Raw genomic sequence first — 26,994 nt, 5'->3', positions numbered from 1 at the left:
ATAAAAGGAAAAAAAAATGAGGGCACCTGGGTGGCTCAGTTGCTTAAGTGTCCTGCTCTTACTTTTGGTTCAGGTCATGATCTCACAGTTGGTGAGTCTGAGCCCCTCATCAGGCTTTGTGCTGATGGCTTAGAGCCTGCTTGGTTTTCTGTCTCTCTTCTCTGGGCCTCCCCGGTTCGCGTAGGCACATGCACACATGCTCTCTCTCTTTAAAAAAATGTGCAGACAAGGGCACCTGGATGGCTCAGTTGGTCCGACTTTAGCTTAGGTCATGATCTCATAGCTCGACTTGAGAGTTCAAGCCCCATGTCGGGCTCTGTGCTGACAGGTCAGAGCCTGGAGCTTGCTTCAGATTCTGTGTCTCCCTCTCTCTCTGCCCCTCCCCTGCTCACCCTCTCACTCAAAATAAATAAACATTTAAAAAAATGTGCAGACAAAATAAAATATTACCACTCAGACATACTTGTTTATTTTTTCACTTAAGAACAATTTTTTTTAAGTCAAGAAAAAACTGCAATTAAAATCTCTGGTAAGGTTTTCAGAGAAAACATTAATAAAGTTGTAGAAGCTAAATTTTATTAAGCCTATTAAAAGTATAACCCTGAAGCTCAGATTTGGTAGCTTTAGTTGCAGATTTCACAATCCACAGTGCTTTCATAGATCAGTTTTATGAAGGAGAGATGACCAGAATCTAGTTTCCTTTATTCCTTTAAAATTCCTTTCCTATCTTTATTCCTTTAAAATTCTCCCTTGTCTTGACATATACACCATAAGGTCTACTTTACACAACTGTTTTAACATGTTTTAAACTGCAAAATATCTAAAGCCATTACTGTTCACAGGTGAGGGCTTAATATTACCTTAGCTTTGCAGCTTTACTTAAAATTTTTCCAATATATGATTCATTTTCTGAAAAGTAGCCCAAAGGAGCCCTTATTCTAGGCTCAGCTGGAGAGACAGAGCAGGGACTTTGTATGATGCTGAAAATGGAGAGATTGGGGTAGGGAGAAGCAGTTCACAAGTCTTTCTCCTATACTCCAAGACTAAACAATGCAATCAATCACTCTCTGATTCACTCAAACATCTGGTTAGCACTTATGATCTACCACACAAGTCTAAACTCAAGGTCTTCATAGGCTATTACAGGAAATAGAAAAAAATGTTCTGAGTATGTACTGTTTTAGGAGCTGGGAGTTAAAACAAGAGGAGAAAGACAAAGACTGTCCAGTGGTGGCTACGGTCAATGGCAAAGTACTGCAAGTATTTGATTAACAGCAACACAAGGTACCACAACAGTACAGGGAAGGAGTACCTGAGACTGCTTTGGGGCATTTGGTCCAGTAAAGTTTACCACAGAAAGTGCTATCTAAGATAAGCAGTTATCTTAGATAGACAAGCAGTTGTCTATCTGCTGTCTGAAAGACAAGCAGTTAGCCATAGTAAAGGGATAAGGAGAAGACTATTTTATTAGGTAAACGAAACAGTATGCACAGAAGCTCACTGAAAGTGATGCAGGGCATGCCAGAGGAACGCGAGTCCAATGGAAGACTGACTCTGGAGAGGCAGCCCAAGGCCAGGTCATAAACCCCTAATAAGCTATGTCTGAGCTCCAACCTGAGAATAACAGGGAGTCACTAAAGGGAAAGGGAATGACATGACCAGATCTGCTTTTTAGAAGGAGAACAGTCTTATATAACCTGTGTTAGGAACAATACAGAAATAAGCAGTTAATTCTGTATAGGAGTACTAAAGAAAATTTAGTGAATAAATAAAACATGAAAAACGAGTGGGATTTCTGCTCCTCTTCTGGCAAAAAAAAAAAAAAAAAAAAAAGCCAGCAAAAAGCTCTAATCTCTCGACTCTCATCAATAAGTGAGTTTTTAGAAAAAAAAGGAGTAGAATCTGGCCACCATCTATAACAAAATCTCTAAGAGGACGAACTTCTGCCTTGTTCAGCACAGTGTATGCCAAGTGCCCTGAAGAGGGAATGATGGAACACATAGGTATCAACAAATATTTGTTTAATAGACATACAAAAGAACAAACTTATACCATTATGAGTGACAAGTTCAAACAACAGGACATATGAGGCCAAACTGAGAAGGGGTATAACAGAAGCTTAGCTCTAACTGAAGAAATCTTGGGCCTCCTGGTTCCTCACAAGCAAAGATGAATCCAGTGAATCAAAAGACAAGGTCAGAATTTAGACAAACACATTTTACAATTATCTATTAATTCAGTCCGTACTACTTGGTCATTAAATTTTATATTTTAAAATTAAAGCAACATTCTTCTTTTAAAATTAAGAACATTCTAATATTCTGTATGTATATCTAACCAAAGATAGATTAAAAATTTCCCTCCTTACTGAGTGACTTATAGCTGACTCAATGCCATTTCTTTCAGAAAGAAAGAAAGAAAGAATGAGAAAGAGGGAAAGAAAGAAAGAAAGAGAGAAAGAGAAAGAAGAAAACAGAAAGACAAAGAGAGGAAGGAAGGAAGGAAGGAAGGAAGGAAGGAAGGAAGGAAAGAACAAGCAAGCAAGAAAAGCTGTCTGATAGCTCAAGGATTTAGAGTAAACAGCAAGAAATGACAGAAAAATTATAAAATACAAACCACAGATTGCTTCCTTACTTCTATGCAAACTCAGATGTCCTATGATGGGCTAGAAACTGATTTTTTGTCAAAGCCATTTAAATAATCACTTAGATCTTCTGAAATGTCTTTAACTTTTAATTTGGCACCCCTCATCCTTTATTTTTCTTTCTTTTACTTTGAGATAGAATTCACATACTATAAAAGCCACCACTTTACAGTGTACAATTCAGTGGTTTTCAGTGTATTCAGAGGTGGTACAACATCACCATTTTCTAATTCTAGGACATGCCCATCACCCCAAACAGAAACCCTACACTCACTTTGTCACTCCTCGTCCTTCCTGCTCCCATTCTTTGGCAACCATTAATCTATTTCCTGCTCTTTTATATTTTAAAGTTTATTTATTGGGGCACCTGGGTGGCTCTATCAGTTGAGCATGACTCTGGCTTACATCATGATCTCATGGTTCAATGAGATTGAGTTCAATCCCCACAAGGGACTTGCTACTGTCAGCACGAAGCCCACTTTTGGATCCTCTGTCCCCACCCCCCTGTCTCTCTGCCCCTCCCTTACTCCTGTTCTTTCAACGTTTTGTTTTTTTTTTTTTGTTTTTTTTGGGGGGGACAGAGAGAGACAGAGCATGAACGGGGGAGGGGCAGAGAGAGAGGGAGACACAGAATCGGAAACAGGCTCCAGGCTCTGAGCCATCATCCCAGAGCCTGACGCGGGGCTCGAACTCACGGACCGTGAGATCGTGACCTGGCTGAAGTCGGACACTTAACCGACTGCACCACCCAGGCGCCCCGCGTGACCTCATTTAATTCCCACACGATGGTAGATTACCCTCGTTATTCCTATTTTACGAGTAAGACATCTGAAGCTCAGAAGGCAAGTTCATTTGGCAATTTATTTGGGGGGGGGAGGGGCAGAGAGAGATGGGGGGGTGGGATAGAGAGAATCCCAAGCAGGTTCCAACCTGTCAGCACAGAGCCCGCCTTGGGGCATGAACCCACGAATCGTGAGATAAGGACCTGAGCCCAAATCAAGAGTCATTTAACCAAATGAACCACCCAGGCACCCCCTGCTCTTTTATTTTTAACATGACCTAGTAATGATTATTACTCTAAGTAGAAAGGGAATTCGGGGGCGCCTGGGTGGCTCAGTCGGTTAAGCGTCCGACTTCAGCCCAGGTCACGATCTCGCGGTCCGTGAGTTCGAGCCCCGCGCCGGGCTCTGGGCTGATGGCTCAGAGCCTGGAGCCTGCTTCCAATTCTGTGTCTCCCTCTCTCTCTGCCCCTCCCCCATTCATGCTTTGTCTCTCTCTGTCTCAAAAATAAATAAAACGTTAAAAAAATTTTTTTTTAAATTAATAAAAAATAAAAAAAAAGAAAGGGAATTCAGCACATGAAGCCACCAGTATCTTTTCCTCTAGAAAACACACATTGCACACTTCATTACTGACAGTGGATTACTCATACCATACTTGATAAATGTCCTCTCCTGAGTGGTTATAATCAACTAAGAAAAATAAGTGCAACTGACCTAATAAGTGCTATCAGTTAGCAGAATGCATTTCAGCTTCAACTTTCTTAAACATAAGATGTTCACTTTTAATTCATCTACATACCCATCTCCCTCACCCAGACACATATTGAGTAACTGCTCTGATCTGGAATCCAGCTAGGTGACAAAATTGAGAAGAGTGAATGAAAAAAGCCACCGTCTCGGCATTCAAGGAGCTCAACCACAGGAGCCAAAAGATTTGAAAGAGTCAGACTGAGAAGAAAATAAGCAATAAAAATATAGTGTGATAAATCTGATACCAGATGCATGCAGAAGATATTATGGGAATACAAAGGAAGAATACAGCTCAGTGAATGTGGAGGAAGGGCAGGTGTGGGAAGCAAAGACCAAGTTATACTGGGCTTGATCCCCAAGAATAAGAAGGAATTTTGTCAGGTGGGAGATTGGGGTTCTAGGAGTACAAAGCTAGAGAGCACAGAGAGCGCAATAATAACTTCTGGGGACATCCACAGTTCAGAACGGCTACAGTTGAGGGATGAAAGCTGGGGCTGGCAGGTTGCAGGCAGGGGTCAGATCACACTGTGTATTAGAGCTCACATTAAAGAATGCGTATTTTACCTTACAAGAAATGGGAAGCTAATCAACAATTTTAACCAGAGAACTCAAAAGCTTAACTCTGGCCACAGTGCAGAGAAGGGCAAGACGAGGGGAGGGTAGCAGACCAGTTAAAAGCCATGTACTGCTGGCTGGGAGAAGATGCGATGTATCTGAGGTATTTGGGATAATGACAAGTTTTGGGTGTGGAGGGTGAAGCAAAAAGCTTCCTTCACAGTCAAGCTCCTTGAAAAGTATAGCTCATTTTATCCACTTCCTCTTCCATTCATCTTACAACTTTTAAATCTTGTTTAGTTGAATAAGTAGTTAAAAAATAAAAACAAACAGTTTCCAGACAAGTCCTTTTCTGAAGTCCTACCAACTCCCCAGAGACAAATATTTCAAATTCCTTTTGCTGATTTTTTTTTTTTTTACAGAAATTACCTCTACAATTTTAAACTACCTAATTAACTGCTATTTCTTGATTTGTTAGTTTTAGATACTCTGTAATATTCTATAAAATTTTATATGGTAAAAGAGAAGGAATGAACTTTTATATGCTTCTTCCTGATCCCAATTCTCCCAATATAATTAAATCATAATGTCAGATGGTGAGTATTTACATTAGTGATGCTATACAAAAGTATACATGCTGAGCTATATAGAACATTATTATTTCATTCCTTCCACTTATAGTCTGTCACAGAGTTAACAGTCATTTATTTCATGGGCCTATTTTTCTCCATGGTCATTACCAATTAATCCCCAATCTCTAACTGGAAAAGTAGAGAGTTTGGTTCTAGAAAGGACTATGAGGCAGAGTAAAAATGTGAAGTCAGCAGTTGGAGCGTGGAGTTCTGTGGAAAGGAGTAGGCTAGATAAAAGACAGGAACCACACACTGTCACCAGAGAACACAGGTGACAGGACAGGAACCAGACAGGAACCACACACTGTCATCAACTGCGCCAGGGAAACCCTGGTGGCAGTCTGCTTAGTCATCTGTGTGTTCTCTCCAGATAACAGCTCAGGTGTGAGAAGAAAAGACTCACAATGGGCACAGGGAGGAGCCCTGGCTTAGAAGACTCATGCCCCGTGGGAACCACTATCTCTTATAACAACCCTCTGGGCAAAGCTTTCAGGGTCTCTGCAAGGGACACACTCAGGTATGAGTCACCGCATCAGGGAAGCCCCAACTATGGCACCCCTATCGAGTAATTACAATTCACTTACAGTTCTTTCGGGTCCAAACAGAATGTACCATTTAGGATCATTTTCATCATGACCTATACTGTCTTGAAGCTTAGTCAGCATTTTACTACTACCAGACCACCAGAGATCTGAGTTACATAGTGAGTAGAATTCAAATTCTCATGAGGAAAGGGAAAGGGTTTTATTAACCTTTCACTCACAGGACTATTAAAATAAGCTGCTATAAACATTCTTGAAATGACACACAAACATTCCTGTTGAGTTAATAAATATCTGGAAGTGAAATGGTTGTATCATGTATTATGCTTATGTTCAGCTTTAGTACGTAAATGCTAAGCAGCTTCAAAAGTAGTTATACTAATTTACATTATCACTATCAATGCATGAAAATTTCCTTATTCCATAGTCACATCAATACTTGGTACTGATACCATCAGTCTTTACAATTCTGGCAATTTATCTAATGGTGAATCACTGAGGTTTTAATTTCCATTTCCCTGATTACTAATGAGGTTGAGTCCCTTTTCATGTATTTATAGGTCATTCAACCATCATCTTTAGGAAATGGATGTTCGACTATCTTACCCATTTTTCTTTTTTTTCCTTTTTTAAAGATTTATGTATCTAAGTAATCTCTACACTCAATGTGGGGCTCGAACTCATGAATTTGGAGATCAAGAGTCGCATGCTCTTCCAACTGAGCCAGGCAGGTACCTTCCTTTTTCCTTTTTTTTTTTAAATGGCTTATCTCAAATTTATCCATCCAATAGTTATGTTGTATCTTATCTTATGGCATAATTTCTATTTTAAAAGTCACTTAAATTAAAAAGAAAAAACAAACTGAACCACCAAAAAACAGTTCACTCATTTCTCTCATCCTTTGTCCCACTCCCCTAACAACCACCAATCTGTTCTCTGTAACTATGAGCTTAGTTTATTTAATTTTTAAATTTATTTAGATTCAGCACAGAAGAGGGAGCATCCAGTGTTTTTGTTTTTGTTCTTTTTTAAAAAAAAATCCATACAAACATTTATTCTATTCCTGCCCAAGGGTGGAGGAGAAGGGGTCAGGGCACTACTGGGGCTACAGGCCTCTGCAGACAGCCCTTGGGGGAGGGTGGGGCTCCTGCAGGAACAGTCCAGAGGCCAGTAGGCCTTGTGGGGCAGGGTCTGGAAAGCGAGACCCTGAGGGCTGACACAGGAGCCGGCTTGGCTCCCAGAGGTCACAGAGTCCAGGTGGGTTTGGGGGGTACCAGTTCCCCGGCTCTGGCCCAGGCCAGGATGGACTCTCAGTCTTGGTGGCTGCTGAGGTGCCAGGTCCCCCAACTCCCCACCAACAAGAGGGAAGGCAGCGCCCAGGTCTTCCTCCTCTGGGTGAAGACGACAACTGTGCAAGTCCCTGGGTTCAAATTACAAATAATAAAAACAATATAAAATTAAAAAAAAAATTTAATATTTGAGACAGAGATAGCGCACGAGCGGGGGAGAAGCAGAGAGAGAAGGAGACACAGAACCCTAAGCAAGATCCAGGCTCTGAGCTGTCAGCACAAAGCCCAACATGGGGCTCAAACCCACAAACCATGAGATCATGACCCTAGCCAAAGCTGGATGCTTAACTGACTGAGCCACCCAGGCACCCCAACAATATAAAAATTTAAAAGACAGCCCCTGTCCCAAACACCCACAACAAACACCCTGCCTGGCCTGATCCCCACCTCCAGCAGGAAAGAAGAGGCAGGGACAGGAGGCCTCGCCAGGCACTCAGCAGAGCTCACTGGGTTTCACTTTAACATAACGTTAAAAAAAAAAAAAAAACACAACAAAAAAACCCATAATGTTTAGCATTATTTCACTTTAGCATAATGCCTTTCAAAGGTCCCACCATGTTGTCACAAATGGCAAGATTTCATACTTTTTTTATAGCTGAATAATATTCCACTGTATATATATCACAATTTCTTTATTCATTCATCCATCAATGGACACTTAAGTTGTTTCCATGTCTTGGCTACTGTAATGCCGTAATGAACATAAAGGTACACATATCTTTTCAAGTCAGTGTTTTCATTTTCTTGGAATAAACACCCAAAAGTGAAATTACTGGATCGTATGGTAGCTCTATTTTTAATTTTTTGAGGAACTCTATGCTATTTTCCATAGTGACTGCACCAATTTACATTCCCCCCAACAGTGCATGGGGATTCCCTTTGCTCCACATCCTCACCAGCACTTGGTATTTGTAGTCTTTTTGATAACAGCCATTCTGACAGGTGTGACTGTAATCTCTAATTACTGACTGGTATTATTTTTTCCTTAAATGTTTATTTAAAAACACAAAACAAAAACAAAACAATAAATCCATCTGGTCCTGGAGTTTTCTTTATGGGAAGATTTTTACCTCCAGATTCATTTTTTATTTTTTTTTTAAATTTTTTTCAACGTTTTTTATTTATTTTTGGGACAGAGAGAGACAGAGCATGAACGGGGGAGGAGCAGAGAGAGAGGGAGACACAGAATCGGAAACAGGCTCCAGGCTCTGAGCCATCAGCCCAGAGCCCGACGCGGGGCTCGAACTCACGGACCGCGAGATCGTGACCTGGCTGAAGTCGGACGCTTAACCGACTGCGCCACCCAGGCGCCCCTCCAGATTCATTTTTTAAAAGTAAATACAGGTTACTCAGATTTTCTACTTCTTCCTGTGTTAGTTTTGGTTAAGTTTGTTTTTTTAAGAATTTGTCCATTGGGTAAACATTTTCAAATGCATTGGCCTAAAAACTGTTCATAACTAATCTTATCTCTTGCTTGACAACACTAACTCATTCCAGAACTCCCTATTAGGTGGAAAGTTGTTTAATTTTTAAAATTTGTTCCATTAACTTTAATGGGAAAAATTATAATGCATCCTATTCCGACCCAAAAGTGTATTACTTTGCTAGTACTGCCATCAAAATACCACAGACTTGGTGTCTTAAACAACAGTGGTTTATTTTCTCACAACTCTGGAGTCTGGAGGTCTGAGATCAAGGTGTTGGCAGTACTGATTTCTTCTGAGACTTCTCTCCTTGGCTTGTAGATGGCCATCATCTTTTTGTATCTTCACATGGTCTTCCCTCTGTGTCTATGTCCTAACCTTCTCTTTTTATAAGGACATCAATTCTCCTGTTTTCTGTATACTATTTGGCCCCTATTCAGTAGTGTCAAATCCTTCCTAACCTCCAAAGCCTTTTGGGGTTCTAGGGCACAGATAAGCTGCTTTCTGGGATTTCCCCTATGGCAGATATTTTATTCCCAATCTTATGCTTTATAAATAATGCCACAACAAATATTATCTTATAGACACACCTGAATCCATTCTTTTAAGTATAACTGTACATAAATTCTTAGAAGTAAAAATGCTAGGCCAAAGAATATACACATTTTAAGTTGACTGCTTTATAAAGAAGTTTTTCATATTTATATTCCTATCCATAGGCTAGAGAGGTGTTTAGCCACTTTTTCTTTTATACCTCAAGGGACCTAAAGTCTCTGTAGAAACTACTCAACCTTTCCATTATGGCGTGGAAGGCAACCAAAGACAGTATATGTAACTGAATGTGCGTGGGAGCATTCCCATAAAACTTTATGTGTAACAGTGGTTTGGATTTGGCCAATTGGTAGCAGTTTGCTGATTAGTGGGCTAGAGAGCTTAAATCCCCATATTCCCATCAATACTGTGTATTTATTAATTTTTTTATATTTGCTAATCAGATGGGTGAAAACAATGCACTCATTTGTCTTTTAATTTTCACACTTTTAACTATAAGAGAGAATCAACTTTTTCATTATTTACTGGACATCTTTTTCTTTACCTGTGAATAGTATATAAATATCTGTTGCCTGTGTCTATTAACAGCGCTTTCTATTAAAGAATATAGGCCTTTTTATCGGTGTTGCAAATACTTTTTCATAATATACCGAACATTTTTGAAGGAAAAATAAAATCTTTTGAGTTTGTTTAATGCAATCAAATTTACCAATCTTTTTTTACAAATATAGTTCTTAATGTTCTGTCATGTTTTAAAACACCTTCCTCGTGTTCATGTTTTCTTCTAGTACTCCTGTGGTTTTATTTTTACTTTGAATCTCTGACCTATCTACACATTCTTTAGAATAAGCAGTTAGCCTGCTTCTCTGCTCTTACATCTGCCCTCCAAACTGCCTTCTACACTGTGACAGTGATTTCTTCCAGCACTGTCAGATATAGGACTACTCACTCCTCTTTTAAGACCCAACTCAAGTCTCATTTCCACTTTTAAGTCTTTCTTGACATCAATCCCCCCGGAGCAAAATTCACTTTTCTTTCCGCTAACTCTAATACAGGCCTCTGTCTTCAAGGTATTCACTTGTAGGTGCCTGTAGTTTCTATCACAGTGTACGGTACATAGTATGTGACTATTATGACTGAATAAAACAACTTTAAAATATGGAATTCTAAAGTTGTAAACTTGATAAGCAGAGAAACAATTATTTTCATATGGTAGCTATAACTGAAGTAAAATTTAAACTTAAGTACGTAAATATTATTTGACAAAACCTGCTGGTTTCTAGAATGGAAGGGTATTTGCAGATTTACCATGATCCTTAAATAAGGCTGATCATCGTGGTTGAGATGGAGGGAATCTAAGAAGACATAATATTTCTCAGAATAACAGGAAAAGCATCCTGAACCTGTCACACATATAAAGCATATACAGTGAACTCTGGAAAATCCATACTTACATGATTGCAGTCTGAAGAAATCTCATTTTCAGGCTAAAAGGGGGGGGAAAAAAAGACAATGTTAAAAAAAAAAACTCAAGTTTTCAAACACCACCAAAATAAACTCAAAACAAGAAATGTGAATATTTAACTGAATATGCTTCTTCAATTTAAGAAGGAAAATGGGGCTTATATATCTTTTAGATAGCTGGGGAGAAATATACCAGAAAAGGAGATGAGACATAACCCCTTTGCAATCAATGGTTTGATCTGAAAATAGGGTCAGGGGAGAATAAAGTACTAAAGAAACAAAGCTATAGGGACATCAGGATCCTTACAGAACACTTCATAATTCTGAAAGCTAAAGAAAATCAGGCACAATACAGGTGTCCTTTCTAAAGTTAGATATCTTAAAAAAACAACACAAAACAAAACAGACTTATTAAAGAGGGCAGGGGCACCTGGGTGGTTCAGTCGGTTAAGCATCCAACTGTGGATCAGGTCATGACTTTGCAGTTTGTGAGTTTGAGCCCCGCATCAGGCTCTGTGCTGACAACTCAGAGCCTGGAGCATGCTTCCGATTCTGTGATTCCCTCTCTCTGCTCCCCTACCCCGATCACTGTCTGCCTCTGTCTCTGTCTCTCTCTCAAAAATAAATACATATTAAGAAAAAAATTTTTAAAGAGGACAAAGAAGGTCCATCAAATGATTTAAAAACTAGTCTTATGCCACCACTAGGTGAAGTGAGGTCATGGGTACATAGGACCTCTATGTAACTTCTTAGGAGCCTATAATCTTGCAAGTATATCATTTAAAATAGAAAGTTTTTTTAAAAAATAGAAATTATATATATAGTCCCATGACTATATGTGCTCTGCAAAGCCAGGTACATGTACCAGAAGTAAAATGAACTTTCTATTCCATAATTTAAAAAGTAAGCTAGGTTATGCTTAATGTTACATAACGGCAATACACATATTTAGTTTCCTTGTTCATGCCTTTAAAAAAGATACAATTGTAAGACAATACCATTTCATTTGAGTTTCCATAGCATTCCAATCTGTTCAAAGGAAGGGAATTCTGTGCACCTTCTATGAAATATCACCAAAGCAGGTCCTAAAAGATGCCATTTTCAAAATAAAAAGATTCTTTCTATTCACGGATAGAGATAAGGCAATAAACAGTAAATTTTAACAAGTTAAGCAGCCACAACTAGCATCAATCACTTCAGAAAGAAAAAGTTTTCTAGGGAACTACTAATTCCACTGTAGAATTTAATAGGCATTGACACTAATATAAAAACTTGTTTTTGTACTTATTCATAAAATATTATAACTGACTTCAATTAGGTGTGCCTGGGTAGCTCAGTCGGTTAAGCGTACAACTCTTGGTTTTGGCTTAGGTCATGATCTCACTGGGATTGAGCCCCAAGGTGTGCTGTCAGCGCAGAGCCTGCTTGGGGGTCTCCATCTCCCTCTCTCTCTGACCCTCATCTCCACGTACATACACTCTCTCTCAAAATCAATAGACACACACACACAAAAGGAAAAGTGACTTTAATTAGATTCCTAGGTAATCATAAAATTACAACATACCATCTTTGGACTGTTCCCCCACTTGTCTACATAAAAACAGGTAATGCCTTTTGAGGGGGGGCTTTCTAGTCTCAGAAATCAGCCTCTATACTATGACTGAAACTAGCTTAACTCTGCTCCCTCCACTTCAATCCCAAGTGCTTGTCTTACATCTCTTAACAGTTTATTAGCAAGAAAGCTTTATTTTGTTTAGGCACCTTTCTGCCTTATCCTGTTTTAATCTATCCCTTAAATATTTTCCAATCAATCAGCAATTCTTGCTCTTTCTCAAACAAAGCACAAAGCCAATGAGTAACACTATCATTTCAACTAGTATTCATTTCTACTACACAATAACTTTGGATTAAAGGGGCATTCTTGAGGGGGGCCAGCCAGCTGGCTCAGTTAGTAAAGCATACGACTCTTTATCTCAGGGGGGTGTGAGTTCATGCCCCATGTTGAGCGCGCAGCTTACTTTAAAAAAGGAGCATTCTTTTTAAAAAAAAAAATTTTTCTTTTAACGTTTATTTATTTTTGAGACAGAGAGAGAGAGAGAGAGAGAGAGAGAGCGCGCATGAACAGGGGAGGGTCAGAGAAAGAGGGAGACATAGAATCTGAAACAGGCTCCAGGCTCTGAGCTGTCAGCACAGAGCCCGACGCGGGGCTCAAACCCACGGACCGTGAAATCATGACCTGAGCCGAAGTCAGACGCTCAACCGACTGAGCCACCCAGGCGCCCCTAAAAAAGGAGAATTCTTGAAAGAAATCCAGAGCATTGGAGCATTTTCAAAATAATTTATTTAAATAATATGCAAGTTGCTCATGGAAAAAGTGTTATGTTTACAGTTCACAGGACCTATACGAGCAAATTGACAGTTTTAATGGCTTGCTTCCCTACATTGGTAGACTGGATTATTTCCCCTAGTTTTTTACTCCTCTTTAATAGCATCTGATATCCACAACCTTTGCTCTGTAACTCTGCACAGCCTCCTGCTGCGCAATGAGTATACACCCTGCTCCACTGATATAAGGCTAGGCTACTACTGACTTGCTTTGGCCAATGGGATTTTAAATAGACACAATAGAAGAGATTTTATTTACTTTTTAAAATGTTTATTCATTTTTTGAGTGAGAGAAAGAGAAAGAGAGCATGAGCAAGGGAGGGGCAGAGTGAGGGAAACAGAATCCAAAGCAGGCTCCAGGCTCTGAGATGTCAGCACAGAGCCTGCTGGCAAGCGGGGCTCAAACTCAGGAACTAGGAGATCATGACCTGAGCCAAAGTCAGACGCTTAACTGACTGAGCCACCCAAGCGCCCCAACAGAAGAAGTTTTAAATGTGCTTTTCACTCTCACACTCCTGCCATTTCCCAAGAGAAGAACACGTCCAGGCAGCTGCTAGTACAAGGAAAAGAGACATGTGCAGCAGACTTAAACCCTACCTATAGCCCAGAGCAGAGCCATCCTAAATGACTTGCAGAGCCACGGGCAAGAAAAGTAAGTATCTGTCATTATGAGAACTTGAAATTGAGGGAGATTGTTATGAAGAAAAAAAATGAATAATATACCTATCAAGCAAATGGAATAATAAAAATCTGAAATCCATTAAGCCACAATTGATAATAGCTACAATCTAATTTAGTGAATTATGTTAGTAAATACAGAGTACTATAGCCTTTTATGAAAGAAACACGTGAGCCACGGAGACACAAATGAACTGCACATTGGGAGCCCAGTGTTTCGTTTTCGTCTCTTTTGTCATCTTAATTTGCAATAGGCAATAAACTTATTTTTCTTTTTAGATTTAGTATCTCTTCCAAGAAAGAGAAGATGACAACATAGGAATGCTATAAGAACTAGGTTATGATTTGGGCACATGGGTGGCTCAGTCAGTTGAGCACTCGACTCTGGCTTAGATCATGATCTCTCAGTCCTTGAGTTCAGGCCCCACATGGGGCTCTATGTTAACAGCTTAAAGCCTGGAGCCTACTTCAGATTCTGTCTGTCTGTCTGTCTGTCTGTCTCTCTCTGCCCCTCCTCCACTCATGCTCTGTCTCTCTCTCTCTCAAAAATAAACATTAAAAAAAAAAAAAGAACCAGGTTATGATGTTAGGCCATTGAGACTAACAGAACTAAACAGCTATGAAGATTTTCTATGTATAATTGCAAATAATTTCAGAAATTTAAAAAGGTCTGTAGAATCAAAGGTCATAGAAATGGTTCAGAGGAAGTGAACAGAGACCTATATGCAAAATATAAAAAATAAAGTAGTATACCCAAACAGTGGGAACATGAATGCCAGCACAAAGTAACTCCAGAGGAAGTATAAAAAGAAAATGCTATGGTTTAGCACGACCATTTGATAAGACTCTAAAAGGCAAAAATATCAGGGACCAAAAACAGATGTGGGTACAGATGCAGGTTTGATTCTCAGACTGTACCACTCCCATGATGTCCCAATCAAATCACTTCATCAGACATAGTATGTATCTACTTCTGCAAAACTATAAATGCAGATAGGCTTGATTACCTTTAACCTAAGAAGATGAATCGCATAGAGAATAAAACCCAGAATTACTAAGGTAGAATAAGGCTGAGGATTTTTTGTTTACTTTGTTATCAATGAAATAATACTCTGAAATGATCCCAAGAAATGAAGCAACAAGTAAATACTGGATAATTATGATGGACCCAAAATTGTGTGAGGGATTGTTGTGGGATACAGAAGAAAGATAAGACACTGTCTCTAACCTCAGGTGGTTTACAATCCAGTTGAAGAGATAAAATGGTGAAGTCATGCAATTAAGCAAGAACTGGGACTTGAGCTAGGCCTGAAAGATGAGACAAAGGAATGATTTCCATGGAATACGCAGGGTAGGTGATCCCCTAGAGCTCAAGAAGAAAATAAGAGAATCTCTCTTTACTTTTTTAATGTTTTATTTATTTTTGAGAGAGAGAGCAAGTGGGAGAGGGGCAGAGAGAGAAAGAGACTGAGGAACCGAAGCAGGCTCCATGCTGTCAGTGCAGAGCCCCACGCAGGACTCAAACCCATGAACCCGCGAGACTGTGATCTGAGCTGAAATCAAGAGTCAGGTGCCCAATCGACTTAGCCAATCAGGCGCCCAGAGAACCTCTTCTTAAAAAAAATCATCTTTTTTTTTTCAACGTTTATTTATTTTTGGGACAGAGAGAGACAGAGCATGAGCGGGGGAGGGGCAGAGAGAGAGGGAGACACAGAATCGGAAACAGGCTCCAGGCCTGACGCGGGGCTCGAACTCACGGACCGCGAGATCGTGACCTGGCTGAAGTCGGACGCTTAACCGACTGCGCCACCCAGGCGCCCCAAAAAAATCATCTTTTAATTTACATTTTAAGGTTTTATAATGCATATATTAGAATACTTAAGGGGCACCTGGGTGGTTCAGTCAGTTAAGCATCCAACTTCAGCTAAGGTCATGATTTTGCGGTTTGTGGGTTCGAGTTCCATGTCAGGCTCTGTGCCGACAGCTCAGAACCTGGAGCCTGCTTTGGATTCTGTGTCTCCCTCTCTCTCTGCCCCTTCCCCGTTCGTGCTCTATCTCTCTCTCTCTCAAAAATAAAATTTTAAAAATTAAAAAAAAGAATATTTTATAAGTAACTATAAAATATTGTGGTATATGTAGTAATTTTTTCAAATGATAAAGAAGAACATGATCAAAATAGAGGATTAAGAACTGAAACCTTCCTTGTAACCAGTTTAGGAGTCCTATCCTCACTCTCTCCCCATTAAATCAGAGGCAAAGAGCAGGCTCCTAGCCTGTGGAACTATCAAATGAGAAGCTGAGCTTTGCTATATTATTAGCTGCTCTCCATCATTCTAGAGACAGAACGGTGGACTTCAAAAGAAGTGTCTCTGGGGTGCTGCGGTGGCTCAGTGGGTTAAGCATCACACTCTTAATTTCTGTTCAGGTCACTATCTCTTTGTTACAAGTTCGAGCCCTGCATCGGGCTCTGCCCTTGACAGTGTGGAGCCTGCTTGGGATTCTCTGTCTCTGTCTCTTTGCCCCTCCCCAACTTGTACATGTACTCTCACATGGGCACTCTCTCTCACAAAAATAAGTAAACATTAAAAACAAAAGAAGAAATAAGTGTCTCTTCCATCAAGTGTTTCCTCATGGAAAATAAATAATTGTCCTCTTGGCAATGGATCTGGGAGGAGAAAAATTTATGATAAGCCTCATAAATAGCTGTTAATTTAATGACCAAGCTTTGTAGAAGAGACTGCTGAAATTACATATATTAGTATCAATAAAAAAAATTTATGAACAGAGGAAAGAGAAAAGGAGAGTGTGACACATCCCCTCAACCCAACACCGCAGTGACTGAAACAGAGAAAGAGCTCAAATAATGCTGAATGAACAATGTGGCAATAACACCATAAAGGAGATAAGCACTGAGTGCTTGGAGACATCGGCCTGACTCCAATAAAGAATGTCATGGATAGCAGGAAAAGGTAAAAGTGTCACTTAACTGAGCTAGATGTCAAATTCATTTCTGACATGATGGACTGCAAGATAAATGGTTTTGTGTCCAATTTTACAGATGAAGATCTCAAAATCCAGAAAAACTGAGTAATGTGATCAAAGTACACTTCTAGGAGACAGCACAACAGGAATTTAAATAATGCTAATAAATGGCAACTAATGCTCACTGTGATGCTTTCAGCGTGATGCCTCCCAAAAAAGGCTCCGTAAGGTCAGGTTGAGCACAATGACCGGTGGGGGATGGGGTGGAGGGTCTTCAGGAGGTGCAAGAAAAAGAAAGGCAGACAGCATGAATAAACAGAACAAGTACTCTAGAATGATCTGACAGCCACATGATGAATTTACATGCAGGAAGCACAGGTAAGTAAAGACTGGAGTAATTAGACCAACTATGAATCCAGAGTAGCCCTATGGTAACTAGAGCAAATTATAAAAAAAACTTTGCTTAGTTCACTTGGCCTTTCTAAATCAATGATTTAAATGTTTTGGGTATTACTGTACTCCAGTCTCCTTGTTGGGTAAGCAAAAGATGATGTAGTTCACTTTAAGGCTTAAAACTACTTGTCCTTCCTCTAAGCTCTGTGAATTCAAAATGGGTTTTAACTAAAGGGATACAATGACAGAAAAAAGACAACGGATTCATGAAAATATTCAGCTATAGAAGCTGTGTGATTTTGGTGTGTCACTTAACTTCTCCAGACCCCTGAGGACAGAACAGGGATTTCTTCACCTAGGATCATGAACTGACTTTAGGGGTGAGACTCTCTTGAAACTGAATACAAACTTTTGTGCGGAAGTATATTTTTCTGAGAATTCATAGCTGTCATGGTAAATCTCACAAAGAACCATAAGGCACCAAAAAATTAAGAAACAGTGGTCTAAGATGGTTGATATTCTTTGCAGCTGTAGGAGGCTATAAGATGTGAGATGTGGAAAATAGAAATAGAAGTATTTATTGATTTCCATGTCTTTTAATGTGGGTAATTTGCATATTATGACTACAGTTTCCCAGTGCTTCATCTTAATCATTCTCTGCTGGCCAAAGCACAACAGGTTTCAGAATAAACTACTGAAAAGCCTGAGTCTGAATATTCTCAATTAAATCAACCATCACATTCACTTAAAAGGATGGTTTTTACAGAAAGTACCAAGTCTGAACTCTGATTTCCCCAAGGTGAACAGGCTGAGTTAATGAGTCTGGCAGGAGAAATTGAAGGATTCACAAAACTTACTTGGAAGTTGTCCCAGTTTCTGAAATAGAAATGCTTGGGAGCTGGACTGTGTCTAAAATTTGGAACATTCTACAGTTAGACAGACTGAAGTTGAACTACCCACCAGATCACACCTGGTACTAAATTAAGTGATAATAGACGCTGTTTATTAATCACCTGGGAGAAAACAAAGAAAAAATGTCAACAGTATCAGTGCTTTTATAGCCTTGCACAAATCTGAAGGCTGGGCAACAACCTGATGTCTCCCTGTGATTAGAAACATTCTCCTACAATAGTAAGGAGATTCTTCTTCTGGGAGTTTGTTCATTAAGAACCCAGTAAAGTGCCAATCATATGAACAATTCATTTATTAACATGACCCAATCCACCTGCCTCCTGCCCACCGAAAAAAAGCAAACTCAATATAATACAGTTGGTAATGATTAAAGTCAGTTTTCTAGTCTTGGTGAACTTTCCGTGAGCAAGTATAAACTGAATTTTAATCTTCTGTCAGATTCATAACCAAGTTCTTTTCAGTACATTATTCTGGCCAATGAGAATTAACTTTTCTTATTTGTACCCAGGGATTGCTGCTAAGTATTGTTTTTCCAAAAGGACAGTGACCAGCATAGGCTTTGTGCCCTCCAACAATGCTTTTCTGATTCACTAAAGAGTTGTGCTTTTGTGTGATTCTTTAACATTCAACCATCTTTTCAGAATGAATTTACTATAAAGGTCCAGTGGGAGATTTATTTTTAAAAAGGGTATGAGACACAGATTATAGATGCTGGCTTTCAAGTAAATCAATTAGTGTGGTAGGGAAGATATAACATGAGTTTACACCTAACCATTATACAAAAAGTGGAGTCTGGGGTGGGAAGAGGGCCTGATACTTTAAAGAATGAAGAAAGTCCCCCTTACCCACTATGGGTAGGATAACAGAAAGAAGTCAGAGCGGGGCACCTGCATGGCTCAGTCGGTTAAGCTTCAGATGTCAGCTCAGGTCATGATCTCATGGTTTGTGAATTCAAGTCCCACATCCAGCTTCCTACTGTCAGCATGGAGCCATCTTAGGATCCTCTGTCCCTCTCTCTTTGCCCTGCCCCTGCTTGTTCTCTCTCTCTCTCTCTCTCTCTCTCTCAAAAATAAACAAAAAAGACAAACAGAGACACTTGTGAGAATATATGGAATACATCATAGGTAAGGCACCTAAGGGAATCTGACGATACACTCTTTGCAGTCCATATTTTCTATTTTCTTTCTCTTTCAGTGTGTATTTCAAAGGGGATGGTTGGGGCAGGGAAATATGGGAAATCCACACTTTCTAGAACATGGCAAGTAGCAATCTGGTCCTCTTAAGAGTCTTAGATTAGTAGTTCTAAGAAAAGCACATTAACCATTTTATGGTTTAGTTGTGTCAGTATGCTCAACTTTTAGGTGAGAAATTTATTTATTTATTTATTTATTTATTTATTTATTTATTCATTCATTCATTCATTCATTCATTCATTCATTTATTTTATTTTTCCATTTTATTTAGGGGGGAGAGAGACAGAAAGAGAGAGCATGCATGCACACACAGGGAGGTGGGAAGAGGGCCTGAGTTGACAGGGGGATCTCAAGCAGGCTCTGTGCTCAGTGCGGAGCCCGATGTGGGGCTTGATCCCACAACCCTGGGATCGTGACCTGAGTTGAAATCAAGAATCGGACGCTCAACCAGCTGAGCCACCCAAGCGCTTCTATGTGGGAGTTTGAGAATGAGAAGTGAAAACAAAATTCTCTCAAGGACATAGTATGAATAAGGAACAAAAGATCAATTTTTATATGGTATCCTTTATATGTTTTATTTAATTTGCCATCTCAGTTGATTTGGAACAGCTGAATATACAGGACCAAATTTGTCAAAGCAGGAGCTCTGAGCCAAATGCAAAGTGGGAAACGAAAAGAGAGAAGTTTTCCAGGCATGTGACAATACTATTAGGGATTACGGCCAGTAAATCTGGACTGATTCTGTCAATGCAGCTCAGTACCTCCAATCCGACTATGTTACTTCTGTAATTGTGAGAAGATAAAAACAAAAAAGGCATATAAAATTACAAGATGCAAAAAAAAGTCCCAAAATGAAATATAATTTCTCATGAACCATACTCAAGTATCTAAAAATACCACATCTATTCCATACTGACCAGGGGTTAGTGCACTACTTACTTTAACTGGCCTAAAGAGAGGCAAAGAGCACAGAGCTGCCAGAACGTGCAGAACCCTTTCTGTATAACCCAGCGCAAATGATTGGTGCTTCTTCTTCTTCTTCTTTTTAAGTTTATTTATTTATTTTGAGAGACAGAGAAAGAGAGAAACCAGGGGGAAGGGGCAGAGAAAGGAGGACAGAGGATCCAAAGCAGGCTCTGTGCTGACAGCAGAGAATCCGATGTGGCACCCCAACTCACGAACCGTGAGGTCATGACCTGAGCTAAAGTCGGACACTTAACCGACGGAGCCACCCAGGTCCCGCTATGACTGGTGCTTCTGAGGAGAACAGCTCTGACTCAGGGACTAGCCTTCCATCTGAATAACAAAGCAACTGCATAATTCTGAAGCATGTGTAAGCTTTGAAGCAGGAGCCTCAGGGGGGCAAATCTTAGGTTAGATGAGAGAGATAAAGGCCATCTGAATACTGGGAAATGCTAAGCTGAAATGGGGGAAGAAGGGTACCTGGTACCTTGGCATCAATAGATGCTTAAATGGACTCAAAAAGTGTCAGAGAAACAGCAAATAGTTTTATACAAATAGTGTCTCCTGGAAAGGGAGTCACATCAAGAAACTATATGAGGAAAAGTAATCACCACTGAACAACAGTAGATATGGAGAAAGATAAATGTAACAGAGAAATAAAAAAAAAATTGAATACAGTTAAAGATAACGACAAATATAGCTATCAGAACCTACAGACATTGCTGCAAATAATTCTGATCAAAAGCTTTAAAAGATATTATGTCCTGAAGCTTAGAGAATCATCAGAAGGTCAGAGAATTAAAAGCGTGATTTAGAGATAACTTCTCCAAGAAATTTTCAAACTTTTGGGACCTCCTCCTTACTCCTCATGACTATCTAAGGCACCACAGACTCAACACAACTGAGGTAATCCCAAACCACTTCCCCAACCACCCCTGTACCACTCTACCCCTCCACTTAAGTCCAAAATGGGGATGGTGTTTGCTCAATGTCACTGAATCAACTGACAGCTGAATGAAAACCTTAAGGTTCCATATAAATGCTATTAAGTACATAAGAAAACTCAATCTGTGTGAAAACTGAACTGGGAAAACCTAGCATACTTGAGCATTGTTTTGAGATTTGAAAACACGGCTGTAAAAAAAAAATATATATTCCTTCAAAAATCAAAAAGCAAAGCCAGCACCACAACACAAAAACCCAAACTCAAGGGAAAACTCCACCTTTTCCTTTACTTCTTAAACCTCCATTCTAAAACCCCAAATTTAAAACCTCCTGTCATGTCACACCTAGGAAAGAGGTTTCAGCCTCCACTGAAACAACACTTAATGATTATTTTCAGGAGCTAGTCTATAACCAAACTGTCACATGAAAAAGATGGTGTGTATTTAATACCTGTCTCATATTTATAGGCCTTGTACTCTGTAAGTAACTCTTCTGATTCCCTATCAAATCTAGCCCTTTATCTACTTGAGATATCTCCACTTTATAGTCTCCTACCTGGCATCTAACTTCTTTTGAATGGCAACACTATGCCTTAAATTTTGGCAATCCTATAGGAATATTCTGGTCAAGAACTGATCATTGGGTAGACCCTAATGACAGATCCTAATTTGTGGTACAAAAGCCTATTGGTTACTGCCAGCAAACTGGACAGGTTTAGCTTGGTAAACTGATGGTGAGTCAGGGTCCATTCTGGTCCACCAGTCCCCTTCTTTCTCCAAAAAAAATGAGACCAGATAACTTCCCTCAAGAAAGAGAAAATGTGGGCCTCTGTGGTGAATTGTATGCTTTAAAATGCTAAATTTTATGTTATGAGTATTTACCATAAAATACCAGTAAAATAAAGAAGTGGGCCTCAATTTGATCTGAAGACTGAACTACTCAACAAGAATTCTGGACTGTTTCATTCTACCCTCAAACTTCTTCAAACACACTTTATAACTGACAAAGTTAGGGAAATCTTATATGCTATGGTTCACAGATTAAAATGGGAACTAGACAATCAAAGAAATTATGAAATTAAGTAATCTGGCTGATAGCCCCACATGTAGATGTACAGGCTCTTTGGATTATGGACAAAATCTCTTTGGACTGTGGATGAGATGTGTTCTCTTGTTTTAATTTGGGCACTCTAGGCTCCTGGCTTAGAAATGGACTGCAAACTCTGATCATAATCTCTCTCCTGTTTGAGGTGCAGTGTTCAAAAGCATCATCTCCAGTCTTAAATGATGGATCAGATTATACAACAAACAAATGATCATCCTACAATGCAAACAGGAAAAGTTGATATATGTAGTGGATGAAATGACTACTACCTGAAACTGGATATGCAACCACAATTCTTTAAAACAGTGGTCTACATCCAGATTGATCATATCCCCAGATGATAATGTTCCATTTTTCAGTCTGAACTGAAGAAGGATAAGAGGGGAGAGATAACTAAGACCAATTCTGTTAACGTAAGACTGTAGACCACCTATGTTAAACATGACATAGTTGTTGTTTCAGGGAATCTCTGCCCAAGAAAGACAGACTGCAAATCAATAACTTCACCATTTGATTCAGGGAATTCCTAATAGATCAATTTACCAGAGACAAGAATCTTCTCAACTGAGCAAATGACTTCCTTATCTAACTAACATATTTATGCATTAAGAACTGCTTTAGGGGTGCCTGGGTGGCTCAGTTGGCTAAGCATCCGCCTTCAGTTCAGGTCATGATCTCAGAGTTCATGAGTGTGAGTCCCACATTGGGCTCTCTGCTGTCTTTGGCTTGGAGCCCGCTTTGGATCCTCTGTCTCCTCTCTCTCTGCCCCTCCTCAGGTCATTCTCTTTCTCTCTCTCTCTCAAAATAAATAAATTAATTTAAAAAAAACATTAAGAAGAATTGCTTTAAGACCTCTAACTCGAAGCGTCCACCAATTCTAAATTGTTGTATTGCAAATTTTGTCCAATCACAATCCGTTCCCTTCTTTAAAAGACCCTTTGAAACCACTTTATGTCAGATCTCAAAGGCATTTAAATATCCCAATTTTGACTTCTTCCTGTCAAGGTGGTATCCTCCTATCTGTAGTAAGTACTAATAAATTCAGGTTTGCTTTATTAACAGATTGGCGTAATTCAGAAAAGTATATTGGGGTCCATACCAACTGATCCTTCAATATCTAGCTCAAAGAAGGACTTTGGGGCTGAATTGGAAAAACCTCAATTGATATATTTTAAAAACTGAATCTTCTGAGGTTTATAAACATCAGTAACATGAATAATCTAATGAAATCTTCTCAAGTTTCCCACGTTTTTCTTTAGATAACATCAATCTACAGTTGACAGAACAAGATACTACCAAGTATACATCAATAATCACCACTATATCAAATGCTGAAGTGATGTAAATTAAACACTTACTTTGGGAAATATTGATAGATTAATGTAAACAATAAAGATGCAATATTTTACAAGAATTATCCACAATCTCCAAACCATATCTTTGCCTTTTAAAGTGATATTTTTCTATTATAAAATTAAGGGATTTTGAACTCAAAATGTAAAGAACAAAAGACCAGGAGGATCCTTTAATGGTACTCCAACTGAGCCAGTGCTCATTGTATGACCTAAATAGATCATAACTCTCAACACTTCAATTGGAATTGGCGGAAAACTACATAAAAAGTGAGACATTCTGACTCCAACTAGTTGCATATCTACTATGATTCCATAAACCAATACTACCTTTCTGAGGAAGGGAAAATATTGTTACAGAAAGGGAATAGTCAAAGTATAGAAAAGGAGTAGTTCACGGGGAGAAGGTGAAAGGACAAAGGTAGAACAGTTCCAGATGCTTTTAGATTTACTATTTTTAAATACTTTATAAAGTATGCCGATGGTTCAAGTACACATTACTTTCCGGGTAAAGAACATTCACCTCAAATAATGGAAACTAAAGATGCTCCCAGGTATTTCTAAGCACTCATTACTATATAGTCTACACCACTGGTTATGCAGCATAGACTTGCGAGAACTAGGATCAAATTTAGGTTCTTCCAAGTACTAGCTGGACTAATTATTTAACTCTTGTAAGCCTAAATTTCCTTATCTATAAATGGGGATGAGTACTTATTACATATGCAGGAATAAATTAGGCAAAGCACATAAAGCACCTATGAGTACTCACAATAAGCATACAATAAATATTATCTATAATATTATAGTATACTTCTAGAAGATTATTAATTTTGTACTGCCCTAACTCCAAAACACAGCAATAAATCAATCTCAGAAATAAGGAAAAAAGTAAGTAAAAAGAGGTTTTCTTTTAAGCCTCAACTTCAGGAGTAAGTTTGTAGATCTATAGATTCTTAGCTAGAGGAAGGCAACTTCAGTTTTAACAGTTCAATTACAGGGGCGCCTGGGTGGCTCAGTTGGTTAAGCGTCTGACTTCAGCTCAGGTCATGATCTCACGGTCCGTGAGTTCAAGCCCCGCGTCAGGCTGCGTTGTCAGTTCAGAGCCTAGAGCCTGCTTCAGATTCCGTGTCTCCCTCCCTCTCTACCCCTCCCCCTCTACCCCTCCCCCACCCACACTCTCTCAAAAAATGAATAAAAGATAGTGGCCAAAATGAACAAATCAGGAGACTATAGATGCTGGCAAGGATGTGGAGAAACGGGAACCCTCTTGCACTGTTGGTGGGAATGCAAACTGGTGCAGCCGCTCTGGAAAACAGTGTGAAGGGTCCTCACTATGACCCAGCAATAGCACTGCTAGGAATTCACCCAAGGGATACAGGAGTGCTGATGCATAGGGGCACTTGTACCCCAATGTTTATAGCAGCACTTTCAACAATAGCCAAATTATGGAAAGAGCCTAAATGTCCATCAACTGACAAATGGATAAAGAAGATGTGATATGTGTGTGTATATATATATACATATATATATGTGTATACATATATGTATACACACACACACACACACACACACACACACACAATGGAATACTACTTGGCAATAAGAATGAAATCTGGCCATTTGTAGCAACGTGGACAGAACTGGAGAGTGGTATGCTAAGTGAAATAAGTCAGGCAGAGAAAGACAGATATCATATGTTTTCACTCATATGTGGATCCTGAGAAATTCAGGAGAAGACCAGGGGGGAGGGGAAGGGAGGAAAAAAGTTACAGACAGGGAAGAAGGCAAACCGTAAGAGACTCTTAAATACTGACAACAAACTGAGGGTTGAAAGGGGTGGGGGAGAAGGGAAAGTGGGTGATGGGCATTGAGGAGGGCACCTGTTGGGATGAGCACTGGGTGTTGTATGGAAACGAATTTGACAATAAGTTACACACACACACACACACACACACACACACATATAGTTCAATTACAAAAGTGATAATAGCTACATTATTTATGTAACTATTAATGTAATTATCCAAATTACATCAGGATAAACTGGAGTAAAGGAATAAATTAACTTAGGAAATTATGGTAGAAAAATCTTATGCCAATGGAAAGAACAATCTTTAAGTGACTTCATCAAGTTGCTTAGCACAATTATGTGTGTGTGGAATTTCTGCCTGCCTCCACCCTTATCTCTCAATCTAATACCCACATACAAATCCAGATGTGATACCTATTTTGAACTTCATTTAGGTTGCTTCTACGTAAACATGAGAGGTTTAAACAGTTTTGGTTTTGTTCACTCATACATTTTAAGGCTCCAAACAGCCTTTGTATTTAAATCCAACTGTTCAGATGCAGTTCTCTTTAAATGTGCAAACAAACTAAGGATTTTACTCAAGTAAAATCACTTTTCTAAATTTTACTTGGGAAATGTTTTTAGCCTACCATTGGCATTCAATGCACTTCTCTCCTCACACCAAACTCAAGTGGACTCCTTCTGTGCAAGTAAATACTACTTGTGGTCAGTTTAATAGGCAAGATCAATGACTTTGACAATTCAGTTTAAATGTCATGCATCTGTCTGTGTTATTTCAAATCACTTGACAGCCACCTATAAACAGGTAATAGATATAAAACAGTGCAAACGAGGTCTAGGACTATACCATAATTCTTTCAAATACACTCAGATCTTACAACAGTATCTTTAAAACTTTGATCATCACAATTATTATTCTTCCGAAGAGTATGGGAAATCTAATGTCTAAAATATGGGGCTCTGGGGGCGCCTAGGTGGCTCAGTCAGTTAAGTGTCCAACTCTTGATTTCAGCTCAGGTCATAATTTCATTTTGTGGGATCGAGCCCCATATGATTTCACAGTTCATGGGACTGAAACCTTCATAAGACTCCGCACTGAGCACAGAGCCTATTTGGGATCTTCTCTCTTCCATTCTCTCTGCCCCTCCCCCTTGTTTTGTCTGTCTGTCTGTCTCCCTCAAAATAAATAAATAAACTTTAAAAAATACGGGGCTTAGATTAAAGGTCTTTAGATCTTTAGTCTACACAAGAAATAGAGAAGGTAAGAATCGATGACTGAAGTTTGGTATTTCAAAGATAATATTTTAAATGCTAACATGTGATACAAATGAAATGCCTCATGGACCAGAGAAAAAGGACAGACCTTATAAACAACATAAGTGAGCTACAAAAAGCACGCAAACATTTTCCTAACCGAAATCTTACTAAATAATCCACAATACAGAATTTGTCTGGGGAAAGGCTCTCTGTATCAGGGAAAATATAACTACTCAGAAGCAAGAGGTGATATCTAATAACCCAAAACATATACATATACATCCATATAGATAGATAGATTCCCCCCCCAAACCAAAACACAT

The 26,994-nt window shown here is 39.2% G+C and overlaps 1 protein-coding gene across 2 annotated transcripts in view; it reads right to left on the bottom strand.

The window, feature by feature from the left end:
* The window catches only part of GLG1 (golgi glycoprotein 1), a 149,410-nt gene that overhangs the window by 50,029 nt on the left and 72,387 nt on the right, over positions 1 to 26,994 (bottom strand). For both annotated transcript variants that reach the window (XM_047836693.1, XM_047836694.1), the window contains exon 2: positions 10,685 to 10,717. In XM_047836693.1, coding sequence (XP_047692649.1) covers positions 10,685 to 10,717 — 33 coding nt within the window. The remainder of the gene's footprint in view (positions 1 to 10,684; positions 10,718 to 26,994) is intronic.

Source organism: Prionailurus viverrinus, chromosome E2 (assembly GCF_022837055.1).
Source record: "Prionailurus viverrinus isolate Anna chromosome E2, UM_Priviv_1.0, whole genome shotgun sequence".
NCBI classification, from domain to species: domain Eukaryota; kingdom Metazoa; phylum Chordata; class Mammalia; order Carnivora; family Felidae; genus Prionailurus; species Prionailurus viverrinus.
This window is presented reverse-complemented; position numbering and strand designations above follow the sequence as displayed.